Source organism: Lynx canadensis, chromosome A2 (assembly GCF_007474595.2).
Source record: "Lynx canadensis isolate LIC74 chromosome A2, mLynCan4.pri.v2, whole genome shotgun sequence".
In the NCBI taxonomy this organism is placed as follows: domain Eukaryota; kingdom Metazoa; phylum Chordata; class Mammalia; order Carnivora; family Felidae; genus Lynx; species Lynx canadensis.
In genome coordinates, this window is record NC_044304.2 from 2082219 (window position 1) to 2097850 (window position 15632).

Consider the following 15632-nt stretch of genomic DNA (forward strand, 5'->3'; position numbering starts at 1 on the left):
TAGGGCTACCTTCTTCATTGAGTCGTCTTTCACACTCTGCAAGGAGAGGTTTTTCAGATCTCTAGCGAATTTTGTACAATTAAAGGCTACGATATCCTGAAGGCAATTGAATTCCTATTTTAACTGATTTAAAAGTAACAAAAGCTGAAAAAAGTGAAATGAAATAAAAGCATTAAAAGCTGAAATAAATTTATGTTGGACCTGAAACACTAAATACATCAGCAGCATTTAATACGACTGCTCATTTCAAAAATAACGCCCCCAGCGTTGGGTAGAGAAGTGTAAACTCCAGCATCATTGACCCTGTTACTTACAAACATAATTATAAAAATCAATTTTCTCTGTTTTGCAAAAAGGTATTATTCACTTTCATAAAAAGGAGTGTTCAGGGTGTTAAGAAATAAAATTCATCTCAGCACATCTGAATATGTAATTTGGCTTTATTTCACGATTCATGAATCAGACTACATCTCATCTTACAAAGGAGCTCTGAGGAACCACACAAAATAGAAGCCTTTCTTAAGAAGAAGGGGATGGGGAAAAGAAGTTTCTAGCAAAGGCTGGATTGTTTCAGGCAAGGTCACCTTCCTTTGGTGGAAAGTGTGTGTATCAGGCAGGTTATCTCACTGGTGCTGACCAGAAATTCCAGACTGACCGGTGAAGTTCACGTTCCTCAAGAGAGGCCAAAACTGCAATTAGATTAGGTATTAAATCTCCCGGTGCTGATGTGGGACTTAGCACCAGTGACTCCATTTGAGATCTGCTGTTTCTTTTTTAAGAAGAGGAACATAGGGGCGCCTGGGTGGCTCAGTCGGTTAAGTGTCCGACTTCCACTCAGGTCATGATCTCGTGGTCCATGAGTTCAAGCCCCGCGCCGGGCTCTGTGCTGACAGCTCCAAGCCTGGAGCCTGTTTCAGATTCTGTGTCTCCCTCTCTCTCTGACCCTCCCCCGTTCATGCTCTGTCTCTCTCTGTCTCAAAAATAAATAAACGTTAAAAAAATTTTTTTTAAATAAAAAAAAGAAGAGGAACATAGGGGCGCCTGGGTGGCTCAGTCGGTTAAGTGTCCAACCTCAGTTCGGGTCCTGAGTTTGAGGTTCATGAGTTTGAGCCCCTCATCGGGCTCCCTGTTGTCAACACAGAGCCTGCTTCGGATCCCCTGTCCTCCTCTCACTGCCCCTCCCCCGCTCTCTGTCTCAAAAATAAAGAAACATTAAACATTTTTTTTTAAAGAAGAGGGAAACTCAACAGGAACCCATGGGGGAGGGGAAGGAAAAAACAAAAAAAAAGAGGTTAGAGTGGGAGAGAGCCAAAGCATAAGAGACTGTTAAAAACTGAGAACAAACTGAGGGTTGATGGGGGGTGGGAGGGAGGGGCGGGTGCGTGATGGGTACTGAGGAGGGCACCTTTTGGGATGAGCACTGGGTGTTGTATGGAAACCAATTTGTCAATAAATTTCATATATATATTAAAAATAAAATAAAATAAAATAAAGAAGAGGAACATATTTGAGAATAATTTCCTATGTAGAAAAGTGACTTCCAATCAAAAATAAATCCCTTTTGACTTACAAACTAAACATTTCTTTCTTGGTATGGATTAATAATAAATAAATGCCACATATAAAAAAATCCAGCCTGGGATTCAGAAATCCTTCTAAGACTCTCTGGTAGCATGTCCTTCAGCAATTCATTTCCTGTACATCTGGTCAGTATTTATGCAAAAAGTAACAATTTCATATACCTATCTTGCTTTCTTTGTTACATAAAAAAGGAACATATTTATACGGCAATAGAATTTGATGTTTTGGTTCAATTAGAAATAAATCCCGCGCAGGGCGCCTGGGAGGCTCAGTGGATTAAGCGTCCAACTCTTGATCTCAACTCGGGTCTTGATCTCAGGGTCACGAGTTCAGACCCCGTGTTGGTCTCCGCCCTGGACACTGGGTTTATTTCCAAACTTTTGCTACTCAAATACTGCTCTCTGTTGGGAAAATATAACTGAAAACCAAACCTCCTGCCAACCCAGGAAACCTGTCACAAAGACTGAAGAGAAAGAGACCAGGAGAACAGTTTTATTTCTGAGTCAGCACTAAGCCAGAATGTGACCTGCATCTCGGGCAATCCTCTTGAGAACCTGGAAAGACAAAGAAATCTCTCCCCCTTACGCAGCCAAGCACAGTCAAGCCATTCCATACACGTTCTCAGGATAAGTGATAACCCGTCCTCCCGTGGCCAATCCCAACAGCCTTTGTCATACAATCATGCATCCTCCACCCACCTGGTGACTCGGTGACCGTCCGTATTAGTTACTTGGCTTTGTGCAAAGGAAAAACAAGCTTCTCTTTATGACGGTCGGGTCGGTAGTTTTGCAAGTGAGAGAAGCCCCCATGGAGAGACCGCTCTCTCTTTTGCTGATTGCATTTCAAAGTGAGCTCCCAGGAAAGAGTCCCGGTGGTAAAGCAGGCGAACGCTTTCCTTAGCTTTTACAGAGGTTTACGTACATTTCAAAGGCGAAGGGGTTTATAAACACAAGTTCTCTAAAGAAAATGCTCTAAGAAAAAAAGGAGGGAGCCATCTGTTTCCTCATTTTCAACAGGGAGAATGAAAGCTCTTACTCTCAGTTCCATTTGCCTGTAAACCAACTAAATTTCAAAGCACCCGGTATGAAAGGCTTGAGAACCTCTTCCAAACTAAAAGTGAAATCAAAGCTGGGGGATGGTCAGGGGCGCCTGGGTGACTCAGTCTGTTAAGCGTCTGACTCTGGCTCAGGTCATGATCTCACGGTTCATGAGTTCCGTCTGTCTCTGTGCTGACAGCTCGGAGCCTGGAGCTGCTTAGATTCTGTGTCTCCCTCTGTCTCTGCCCCTCCCCTGCTGACACTGCCTCTCTCTGTCTCTCTCTCTCTCTCTGTCTCCCAAAAATAAATAAACATTAAAAAAAAATGGGAGATGGTCACATCATGTGGTAAAATAAATATTTGAAAACTGTGTATTATTTCATGCTTTAAAAATTATTTAGATTGGTATTGTGAAGTACACTGGACTGAGGAAAAAAACGCACTAAATGTTTTAATGTTAAGTTTAATCATTTTACCTAGGGCTGCCTGGGTAGTTCAGTCGGTTGCGCATCTTGACTCTTGATTTCGACTCAGGTCATGATCCCAGAGTCGTGGGATTGAGCCCCACTCAGGCTCTGCGCCGAGCGTGGAGCCTGCTTAGGATTCTCCGTCTCTCTCTGTCTCATTCTCTCTCTCTCTCTCTCTCTGTCCCTCTTCCCCACTCATGCTCTCTCTAAAATTAAATTAAAAACAATTTTAAGCAAAAAATTATGTGAAGCTGAAGGAACAAATAATAAATGTGCTATAGCCTGGGCACCCACGTTCATGAACAAACTGGGCAGCTACTCATATCTTGGGGTGCCCACCACCTGACTCATCCCCCTTCAGCCACTGGATATAATCACTACCCTGAATCACGCCGCTGGTCTTCATCAATTCACCATCTATTATTTATGACTAAGCAGGGTTTGGTTTAATTCTGTCTCTTCTGGGGGCGCCTGGCTGGCTCAGTCATTAGAGCTGGCCACTCGTGATCTCAGGGTCGTGGGTTCAGGCCTGATGTTGGGCATAGAGCTTACTTAAAAAAAAAAAAAGAAAATCAGTCCTGGCTGTTTTGGAATGTAGGTTTTATTATTGTTCAGGTCTGATGAGGCCAGCAGGTTAGGAGACGAAGGGCACTGAAAAGGCTGTTTGAGGCACAATTGACATAGGACATTGTATTACCTAAGATTTAATAGCCGTGAACCCCGAGAAACCATCACCACGCCGTCTGCTCACATCCGCCGCCACACAACGTTGTAATGGAAAGATAATCTGTTACTCACAGCCCCAGAAGAGAGGGCATGCCACTCTGTGCCACGCAGGGCCACTCGGAGAAGAAACACCAAACACCATGAGGAGAGGGATAAAGGGGGAAATGTAGCCAAATGTTTATTGTGGTTCCATTGGGCGGAAATAGGCGAGGCAGGGATGCAGGCTCGGGACAGGCTAGCTTGAGTGCAGCTACTCTGGGGTGTAGAGGCTACCCCTTCCTGCTTGGTACCGGCCCTGGGGTGATTAGGGCAGGGGGACAGTGGCCTGAGAGTGAAAGCCCCATAGAGGAGGGGACGGGGAGGTGGACTCCGAATTGGCTGATTTGCATATAAAAGGTGTGCTGTGGGCAAGCTGTTTCCTGTCTCTAGCCATTGGCAGCCTCTGTGGGGCCGTCCCTCCAGGGTCAGTGAGGCCCCAGATGTGACAGCATCAGAATGCAAAAAAGGGGCGCCGGTCACGATCTCATGGGTCATGAGTTGGAGCCCTGCATCAGGCTCTGCACGATCAGTGAGGAGCCTGCTCGGGATTCTCTCGCGCGCTCTTTTTCTGTCCTTTCCCCCTTCAAAGTAAACAAAGTTTTAGAAAATATAGAAAGCAAAAAGGCACCAATGATTGGAGAGGACGTGGAGAAATTGGGGGTTCTTGTGCACGGCTGGTGGGAACAAAAACAGTGCAGCCGCTTTGGAAATGTTTGGTGGTGCCTCAAAAAGTTAAACATAGGGCCGCCTGGGTGGCTCAGTCGGTTAAGCGTCCGACTTCGGCCCAGGTCACGACCTCACTGTCCCGTGGGTTCAAGCCCCGCATCGGGCTCTGTGCTGACTGCTCAGAGCCTGGAGCCTGTTTCAGATTCTGTGTCTCCCTCTCTCTCTGCCCCTCCCCCGTTCATGCTCTGTCTCAAAAATAAAATAAAATGTTAAAAAAAAAATTTTTTTTTAAAAAGTTAAACATAAAATGACCATGTGACCCAGGAATTCCACTCATTGGTATATACCCACAAGATCTGGACACCGGTGTTCAAACAGATGCTTGCACATCTGTGTTAACTGCAGTGTAATCCACAAGCTGAAGATCAATGGAGGGACAAACGCAGGGTCTCCCTCCACGCAGGCGCATGTCCACAGATGAACGTGTCCACTGCGCACGCGCACGTCCATCAGGTGCATCCACCGCGCACGCACACGTCCGCAGAGGACCGTGTCCACCGCGCACGCGCACGTCCGCGGAGGAACGTGTCCACCGCGCACGCGCACGCGCACGTCCCTCAGCCGGAGCAGGAGCGAGGCGCCCACACCGGCCTCCCTGCCGATGGGCCGCGAACCCACGCCGCTCAGAGAGGAAACCAGACACGAGAGGCCACACGGGCTGTGAGTCCACGTGTGTGAAACGTCCAGAACAGGCCCATCCACGGACAGGAAGGGGTTTCGTGGGGGCCGGGAAGGGGGCAAAGGTGATGGCTGATGGGAACAGGGCTTCCTTTTGGTGTGATGGAATGTTCTGGAATTGATTGTGGCGACGGTTGTACGCACACCGTGTGAATGTGCTAGAAACTACACGTTGAGTGGGTGGAATACATGATATGTGATTTGTAGCTTAATAAAGCAGTTATTTAAGAAACAAAATGAGTCAGTGGTTCTCTCAGTGCAATGTGGAAGTTTGTATCCTAGGATGGTGTGGTGTCGGGCCCCAGATTAGGGCTCAATATTATGTTCTGCCTTCATGCGGTAAAATCGGGCCTTGAATGGCCTGAGCACAAGTCCCCAGCCCCCAACTCTGCTCCCACCGATAAAGGCCCCCAAAGCCTCCCTCCGGGGGGCCGGCCATGGCTGTCACTTACCCCCCCACCCACACAGCCTCGAAATCAGTCCAACAAGACAATCACGTCCTCCCCCAGGACCAGGACCACCACCGCCCCGCATCCCTGCAAAGCCTGCCTCCCGCAGCCCCTGTGCCTCACTCTGTCCCTGAGTGTGCCCCCTGAGTGGCCCTGCGTGGCCTGTGGTGTCCTCCCCCAGGCTGTGAGCCATCTGACCGATAAACCTCCTGGGGTCACATCTGCTCAGTGTTGCGTGTCACGTGTTGGTTGTCCCCGTAACCTTGAGGTGGGGGTCCCTCACTCACCAATGGGTCAAAGGGAGATGATTAAAACAGATAGCGTCTCGGGGTGTCTAGGTGGCTCAGTCAGTCGAACATCTGACTCTATTTCAACTCAGGTCATGGGCTCAGGGTGTGTGGCCTCGAGCCCCAGGTCTGGCTCTGCGCTGACAGGGTGTAGCCTGTTGGGAATTCTCTCTGCCCCTCCCCTCCCCGAAATAAATCAACGTTAAAAAAAAGAAAAGAAAAAACAGATGGTGTCTCACATGGCAAGGTATGTGATGTCTGTTCATTCCCTTGGACCAGCTGACTCTGTCCACAAGAATGGATGAGACGATTCTTGGTCGCCACTGTGCCCTCAGCACAGAGTGGATTCAATGCACGAGAGGGAGAGAAAGTGGAAAACATTGTGGGGCGCCTGGTGGCTCAGTCAGTTAAGTGTCTGACTCCAGCTCAGGTCATGATCTTGTGGTTTACAAGTTCCAGCCCCGCGTCGGGCTCTGTGCTGACAGCTCGGAGCCTGGAGCCTGCTTCGGATTCTGTGTCTCCCTCTCTCTCTCTCTCTTTGTCCCTCCCCTGCCTGTGCATGCTCTCTCTCAAAAATAAATAAACATTAGAAAAAAAACAAACAACCATGAATCTTGTCTTCCCTGGGCTAAGGCCAAATTCTAAGCCATAAAGCATTTCCTAAAGTGACTCAAGATCACCAGAGGTTTGGTGGAGGATTTAACAATAGTTCTTCAAACTCACCAACCTGGTTTCTCAGACTGATATCAACTAGTCCACAAGCGTGTTGGTGAGGGCCAGGCTGCACACAGGATGAGGCAGGCCCGCCAGACACTCCCCGAAATGGATTTAAATGTTCGAGCTCCGAAATTGGGCAAACGTTAGAACACTTGCTGGAAATCTCCAAGAAATGAAAGTAGCTTCTCCTAAGCCTGCCGATGGGAACAAAGCCCAGGCTTGCCCAGAACCTGCTCACGGTTATTACGAGCAACTCCAAATTGTCATCAAAGGGAATTCTGGCCTTTCTGTAGACACCGAGGCCAGCCGGGTAGCGTTCAAATCTATGTTTATTAAGGAGCTCAACTGGTATCTTTTTCTTTAGTTAAAAGGACCTCAGTGGGAAACTGTGTCCACTGCAGATTTAGTGAATCTGCAAACCAGCTTGCTTGTGCCATAGATGAGTCATCCAAGAATGCTAATTTCTTAATTTTCAACTCCAAAACTCTAAACAAAATGAGTTATCGCCTAGTTTCTGCTGTTATCCTAGTATCTCCTATTCTGCTATTGCAAAGAGCCAAAGTCATTAAAAAAAAAAAAAAAAAAAAAGGTCACAAATGTAAGCACTCAGCAAACCTGCGTCCTTCCAGCTGGCCTTTCCAGAGTCCTTCCAATTCCCAAGTCCTCTCTGGTAAGCAGCTCAGAGAAACCACTCTCCACCCTGGGAACGAATCTCTCTCTGTCCTTGTGGGCCCTGGAACTACACCCATGGTGCCCAGCCCCCTGCTGTAATGCAGCCCCCGCCTGGAAGGACTAAAATAGTTCCAATAGCAGGGGGCCTCTAAAATATCACAACAGGTTCCTGTCTGTCAGCCTATTCCTTTTGTCTATGTACTTTGAGAGATACTCTCTTCTCTTTCCTTCCTCCTCCTCTAGTCACGTATTAGGCTGAGATTTCTTAGAACAGGATCATGACAGATTTCTTTCCTCCAAAAGGGGGACATAATTGGGGCGCCTGGGTGGCACAGTCGGTTAAGCGTCCGACTTCAGCCAGGTCACAATCTCGCGGTCCGGGAGTTCGAGCCCCGCGTCGGGCTCTGGGCTGATGGCTCAGAGCCTGGAGCCTGTTTCCGATTCTGTGTCTCCCTCTCTCTCTGCCCCTCCCCCGTTCATGCTCTGTCTCTCTCTGTCCCAAAAATAAAAACGTTGAAAAAAAAATTAAAAAAAAAAAAGGGGGGGACATAATTCTAAAATTTGACAGTAGTGGGGCGCCTGGGTGGCTCAGTCGGTTGAGCGTCCGACCTCGGCTCAGGACATGATCTCACGGTCCATGAGTTCGAGCCCCGTGTCGGGCTCTGTGCTGACAGCTCGGAGCCTGGAGCCTGTTTCCGATTCTGTGTCTGCTTCTGTCTCTGACCCTCCCCCGTTCATGCTCTGTCTCTCTCTGTCTCAAAAATAAATAAACATTAAAAAAATTAAAATTTGACACTAGTAACCAGATTAACCAGGGGCATGAAATGATCCTTGAACATCTTTTATCTACTTCATCTCTGACACACTAGAGTGGCATCTGGGGACACTGATCATTTGTCTCGATTGGATCACCTGCCATCCTCTTTCTGAGCAAAATCCTCAATTGATATTGGCAGAAGCCACAGTGTACCTGCCATGAAGATTCATATAAATCCCTCAGAGCGCTGCCAGGAATTAATTCCCTTTAAATAAAGAAGCCCTTAAAGGCATCAAGCCCATAAAAGATTACCAGCCTGAGGCTTATGATCCCATCATACCTGCACCCGTCCGTGTAATACCCCTCTTTTACCTGTGAGAAAACCCAGTGCCCAGACGACGGAGGACTGTCCAGGACACGGTGATCACTGGCACCTGCTGTTCCCAACTCCCACACGCTGACATCCCTTCCCGCTGAGAGCAAATTTTCAAGGAAATGAAACTGCAGAGTGCATTTTTCGTATTGCAGTTTGTGAGGATGAACGCAGTTACCTCTGCTTTCATTTGAAAGGAACAGAAACACGCCAGGGCACTCACGCCCAGGGCGGCACAGGCTTTCTTGCTTTTCTTGAATCTCAAAAGCTGGTCTGGATGATGGAAAATTGCTGAAGGCTCTGCTCTCTGATGATATGTAGATGGTTTCGGTCTCTGCTCCCCTTCTCAGACCTCTTCCCAGGAAGCCCGAATCCACCTGTTACACCTTTTGGCCTTGAAAGGACAAAATGATCGATACGTAGGGCGTCCGATCCGGGAATGAGCATGACACGTGGACCCATGTGAAACCCCTCGTGACTGCTGAGCACGGACACAGCACCTTCCGACTCCCCGTGCGAAGGGACAGGAAGTGCCTCTCACTGAGTTTCCATGGTTTACTGATGGTTCCTATTTACGCATTGAAAATCGTAGGGGCACCTGGGTGGCTCCGTTGGTGAAGCATCTGAGTTCAGCTCAGGTCAGGATCTCCCAGTTCATGAGTTCGAGCCCCGCCTTGGGTGAGCTCGAGCCCTGCTTCTCCCTCTCTCCCTCTTTCTCTGCCCCTCACTCACTCACTTGCAAGCAAGCAATAGATAGATAGATCGATAGATAGATAAAATGGCTCCCCTGTCCCAAATTTATTAGATGCCGTACTTGAACTGACTGCTCCGGCATCATGAAGGGTCCTGGTTCCAGATTTGACTCCCCGGAAGCCAAGAGAAACCACCTCACTGACATTTCTAAAACACACACACAAAAATGAAACGCAGCTCAAGGAAACCAAGAGGCAAACTTCCGTCATAGTTCAAAGGGATGTTCTCCCAAATAATAACATGGAGAAATTGACCAGCGGTGCCCCCCAAATGGGCCCCAGAAATGCGAAAACATTATTGGAAATCTAATCACTGTGACTTCAATGAAGAGGGAGAACTTGGGGCACCTGGCGGGGGGCAGGGGGCTCAGTTGGTTAAGCGTCTGACTCTTCAGGTCACTGATCTCACGGTTCGTGAGTTCGAGCCCCACGTCGGGCTCTGCACTGACAGTATGGAGTCTGCTTGGGATTCTCTCTCCCCCTCTCGCTGCTCCTCCCCTGCTCATGCTCTGTCTCTCAAAATAAATAAATAAACTTAAAAATAAAAAAAAAAAGGTGGGAGAAGAACTCTGGTTTGGACCAAAAACCAATCTGGCCCTACCAGACATGCAACAATATCCACTACTCACCATTGAACATGCAATAAACGACTGGCCCAAAACAACACGATATGTTCAATAACAAATACTAGTGGGGAAGTATTAATAAAGCCACAGAAAGTGCCTGCTCCCTGGTCCCCCCCCCCCCCCCACCGTCCAGGTCCAACCCAGGGAAGCCTGTTAGCACGAACGGATTTCACACAGCTCCCTCCCTCATGGACACGAATCCTCTCAGAGCCTGCACACCCCACAGGAAGGCCAGCAACATCCCCATTTTGCAGATTAGAAGCCAGCTCACAGAGATCTGGCTGTTGGCCGGGCCGGGGTGGCAAATGAACTCACGAATGGGGTTCCGGAACCGCCTCCCCAGAAAACTCCCCATCTCAGACACCAGCCGGCTGGTGCCCGGGCCTTTGTCCGGCCGGCCTCTGTCTTGACCACGCGGCATCCCCCATCATGTGATGAGGTGGTGCCCACCAGCTGGCATCACCGGGACCGGGGCCTCACCAAGGTTCCAATCAGCAGCTGCCACCTGGCGAGGTCACAGGAGGCTCACTGCTGGGCTGATCGGCCCATGGCCCCTCTGGGAAGCGTGGTTTCTGGAGTCCTGTCTGAACCACTAACACCGATCAGCGGCCATCAGCCGGACACCAGCCTCGGCTCCTTCCCCATCCCAGGGAAGTAGGTTTAATGTGAAAGCCACTCCCCCTTGGAAACAGGGCACAGCCTTGGTAATGATTAGACACCACGGCGGAGCAGCGGTGACGAGGCCACGGGCGCGGGAGGGCTCGGTACATTTTCATAATAAGCCGATGCAATTAGTCGGTTTCCACCACCAAAACCAAATACCAGGGGCAGAGCAGCTGAAACAACAGACACGTCCCGTCACGGCTCTGGAGGCCGGGAATCTGAGATCAAGGTGCGGGCAGGCCTGGTTTTCCGGAGGCTTCCCCCGGGGCTTGCAGTCACCCCTCTTGCCGTCTCTTCACGTGGTCCCCATCTGTGCACGCGTGCCCGAGAGCCACGGCGTACCCTGATCTCTTTTTCTTATGAGGACACTGGCCAGACTGGATTACAGCCCACACCAACAGCCTCGCCTTAACCTTAATCACCTCCTCAAAGACCCTTTCTCCAAATAGGGCCGCTTTCTGAGGTCCCGGGGGTCACAGTTCAGCCAGTAAGTCCTGCAAAGGGGGAAACTATGATTTTGACTCAAGATGGGGGGTGGGGGGTGCTGGTAGGAGCGGCTGGCACAGCCCAGCAGGGAAGTGTGAATCCAGGCTGTGCCTCCTGGGGCCTCAGGTGCTGCTGGGTGGGAAATTGGCAGGTAGATTTTCCCCATCTGAGAAATGGGTACGGTCTCGGTCCTTTCTGGCAGCTGTAAGAGAATAAACAACAGACTCCGGGCTTGTAAACAACAGGCCTATCCCATGGTTCTGGGTGCTGGAAGTCCAAGATCAAGGCCCTGGTGGATTCGGTGTCTGGTGAGGGCCCAGTTCCTCGGTGCCCATCACATTGTGGCAGGAGGTGGGAGGGAGCCTTCCGGGGTCTCTCCTCAAGTGGTAATCCCACTCCTGGGGGCGCCAGCTCCTGACGCCATCACACGGGGGGTTAAGTTTCAACATAAGGGTGTGGGGAGACACAGACATTCAGACCCCAGCAGATACTAAGCGTGGATTTAAAAGAATCAAAGCGATAGAGATCATTTTTTTTTTTTTAATTTGAGGAGAAAAGAGAAGGCAATGGGGAAAAACGATGGAGTTTAAAGTTGTACCAATACTGCACTAAAGGACCAGAGAGTAGAATAAATCTCATCCCAGGGCGCCTGGCGGGGGGCTCAGTCGGTTAAGCGTCCAACTTTGGCTCAGGTCATGATTCCACGGTTCGCGGGTTCGAGTCCTGCATGGGGCTCTGTGCTGACAGCTCGGAGCCTGGAGCCTGCTTCCGATTCTGTGTCTCCCCCTCTCTCTGCCCCTCCCCTGCATGTGTGCTCTCTCTCTCTCTCTCTCTCAAAAGTAAATATACGTACATACATAAATAGGGAAGTGAGTTTCTCTGAGTTCTGTGTAAATTAACAGAACGTAAGGAAGAGGCCGTGGCCCCAGCTGGTGTCTGAGGATTGCTTGGGCTTACGGGTGGGGGCCAGTCCCCCGCACACACGTGGGCACTGGGCCCAGGAACCCTCAATGAATGTGGAAATGTGGCCAGACGGGAGAACAAAGGGAAGAAGGGGGAGAACTCCAGCAAGACCAGGAGGCCCCCCCAGCCGCCCTCCCACAGCCGCCCCTGCCCTGCAGCCTCTGTTCCCCGAGACCTTCTCCTATCTCAGGTCTCGCTCGGGCCTGTTTGCAGTGAGGACGGTGGCTGCTGCCGTCCCTCCACGAGCAGGAGGCTTTGTCCCCCTCCTTCCCCAAAGGCTCACCCTCCCCGTTTCTGCTGCTCTCCTCGGGGTGCCCCCCACCCACCCAGCGGCCATCACCTACTTCCTCCCTGGTCTTTGTTACATGCCCTCCCCTGCCACCCTCCATCCCCCCCACCCGCTCTGACTCCCACCCTCAAACCTGCAACATCCAGGGTCCCAAAGTTCCGGACAGGGAGGACCCAGTGTTCTGTCCTCCAGGCCCTCCAGGCACGTTCTCACTGCCCGACCTTGTCCCCAACTCCCAGGGGCCCTGCGCCACCCTGGCGTCACCCGCAGGGGTTTCTGCTGCACTGTGTGAAATGTGTCCCCCCAAAAAGATCTGTTTGACTCCTAACCCTCCGGTACCTGAGCCTGTGACCTTACTTGGAAACAGGGTCTCTGCACACTTGACCAGTTAGGATGAGATCATACTGGAGAGTAAGTGGCTGGGGTCCTCACAGACGGGAAAACGAGAAGGGGACGCACGGAGAGAAAGGCCAAGGCCTGAGGCAGCCGGCAGCCGGCAGCAGGGGGGAAGGGAGGACCCCTAGAGCCTGCAGAGGGAGCACGGCCCTGCCACACCCTGATCTCAGACCCAGATCCGGGACGGGCTCTGTCCCTCCGGTTCGGCACCGTGCGAGCCGGTGGCCCTTGCCCTCGGCCTTCACCCATGCTCACCCCCGGTGGGTCTCAAACCCAAACCCTCGGCTGCCTCCGTTTCCCCTCCAGCTGTGCCGACACCTCCTCCTGGCACACACAGACCACGAGCGGCCCTGACCACTTCGGAGCGCCCCCTGGTGCGAGCCCACCCACCCAGCCAGCGGCTCCCCCGGGTCCACGCGAGGGAGCGCTGACTTCGCTCACGTTAATGAAGCCTTCGGGTCTGGGTGGCCGACACCGCTCGGAGGGGAACCAGGCGGCCCGAAGACTGGAGAACGCGCCTGCGAAACCTGTACGCTCATAAAGAACGTGTCCTGAAAATGCACAAAGAATCTTTAAAGCTCAACAATAAGAGCCCAGTTAAAAACGGGCCACGGATCCGAAGAGACTCCTCGCCAAAGGTGCAGAGATGGCAAGGAACCACGCGGACGGATGCCCCCTTTCGCTTGCGGTCGGGGACGCGAGCTAAAGCCGCACACGCCTGTTGGAACGCCCCCACCCGGGGACCCAGCAGCAGGTGTCGGGGACACAGCAGGAGCGCGCACTCACCCCTGGCGCTGTCGCAAACGGGCCACAGCCACACTCGCTCGAGTCCCGGGGCGGCTTCTCACAAAACCGACCATAGGCTCAGGGAGCTTCCAGAACACAAGGACCTGCGCGTGGATGCGTGTGGCAGCTTTATTCCTAATTGCCGAAACCGGGAACAATCAAGATGTCTTTCTGGAGGGAAATGGATTCGCGGAGCGTGGGGCAATCAGACAAGGGGACGTTATCCGGCACCAAAGGGCAAGAAACTATCGCGCCGGGAAAGACATGGAGGAGTCTTTTTTTTTTTTTTTTTTTTGATTTTTAAAAATGTTTATTTTTGAGAAAGAGACACAGACAGAGCGTGAGCAGGGGAGGGGCAGAGAGAGAGGGAGACACAGAGTCCCAAGCAGGCCCCCAGGTTCTGAGCTGTCGGCCCAGAGCCAGAGGCAGGGCTCCAACCGGGGAAGGTGGGATCACGACCTGAGCCAAAGTCGAATGCTTAACGGACTGAGCCCCCCAGGCGGCCCTTGTTTTATGTTTTTAATGTTTATTTATTTTGAGAGAGAGAAGCCCAAGCAGGCTTCACGCTACCAGTGCAGAGCCTGATGCAGGGTTCGATCCCACCATCCTGGGATCATGACCTGAGCCGCGATCAAGAATCGAATGCTGAACTGCTTGAGCCACCCAGCCCCCACCCCCACCCCCGACCCCGGGTAGATTTTATTTTTTTAGAAGTGGTTTTAGATTTACAGAAAATTTGAGCAGAAAGTAGTTTTCCCATATGCCCTACCCGGCCTTTCTTCTATTTATTAACATCTTGCATTCTTGGAACGTTTGTTACAGGGGATGAGCCAATATTGGTAGATTATTAATTAGAGTCCACACTTGGCATTAGGGTTGATATTAGTGCTGTGTGTACTCCATGGGTCTGGACAGATGTATAATCACATGTGTCCGTCCTTGTGTCAGAGTGGTCTCACTGCCCCCCCATCCCTGTCTCCCCCTGTTCGTGCATCCCCTCCTTCCCACGAACCCCCACAACCACCCATCTGTGTACTGTCCACAGCTTTGCCTTTTCCAGAGCGTCGTAGAGTTGGACTTATGTAGGACTTGCCTTTGGGGCTGGCTTCTTTCACTGAGGGAGATGCATTTAAGACCCCTCCATGTCTGGGGGCACCTGGGTCTTTCTGTCTCTCAAAAACAAATACACTTAAAAAAAATTTTTTTTTTTAATCTAAAAAAATACCACGAGATACCACTTCACAGCCACTAGGATGGTTAGAATCAAAAAGACAGGCAGGAACAGTATCGGCGATGATGTGGAGAATTCAGAATCTTCATTCACTGTTCGTGGGAGTGTGAAACAGTATAGCTGCTGTGGAAAAGTCTGGTAGTTACTCAAATGATTAAACATAGAGTTTCCGTATGACCCAGCAATTCTACTCCTAGGTATTGTTAAAACACACACACACACACACACACACACACACACACACACACACACACAATTTATCTGAGTAAATTTTTTTAACGTTTACTTTTATTTATTTTGAGACAGAGAGTAAGCAGGGGAGGGCAGAGAGAGGGAGACAGAATCCCAAGCAGACGCCACGCTGTCGGCACAGAGCCCGATGTGGAGCTCGAACTCACGAACCATAAGATCATGACCCAAGCCAAAATCAAGAATCAGACAACTAACCGACTGAGCCACCCAGGTGCCCGTCTGAGTACACTTTAAAGATCTTATTGGCTTGGGGCGCCTGGGTGGCTCAGTCGGTTAAGCAGCGACTTCGGCTCAGGTCACGATCCCGCGGTCCGTGAGTTCGAGCCCCGCGTCTGGCTCTGTGCTGACAGCTCGGAGCCTGGCGCCTGCTTCAGAGTCTGTGCCTCCCTCTCTCTCTGCCCTTTCCCCCTCTCAAAAATAAACGAACATTAAAAAATAAAAAAGGCCACAAATCGTATGATTCTCTTCATACAAAAGACCCAAAGAGAGACATGTATAGACAGAAAATACATCAGCGGTTGCTTAGGGCTGGGGTGGGAGATTAGGGAGACAGGGCGGTGGTGAAACGAAGGGTATGGACTTTTATTCCGTTTGGAGGTGATGAAAATATTCTAAAATTGTGGCAACGGTTGTGCAGCTCGGTGGGTACTAAAGGCCATTGCCTTTTACACTTTCTCTT

The 15632-nt window shown here is 50.7% G+C and overlaps 1 protein-coding gene across 1 annotated transcript in view; it reads right to left on the reverse strand.

Annotated features, from left to right (window-relative positions):
* The window catches only part of LOC115502601 (zinc finger protein 77-like), a 135819-nt gene extending 126881 nt beyond the window's left edge, over positions 1-8938 (reverse strand). Inside the window, exon 1 of the mRNA XM_032595497.1 lies at positions 8688-8938. Coding sequence (XP_032451388.1) covers positions 8688-8699 — 12 coding nt within the window. The 5' untranslated portion in view covers positions 8700-8938. The remainder of the gene's footprint in view (positions 1-8687) is intronic.
* Positions 8939-15632: the final 6694 nt, after the last annotated feature.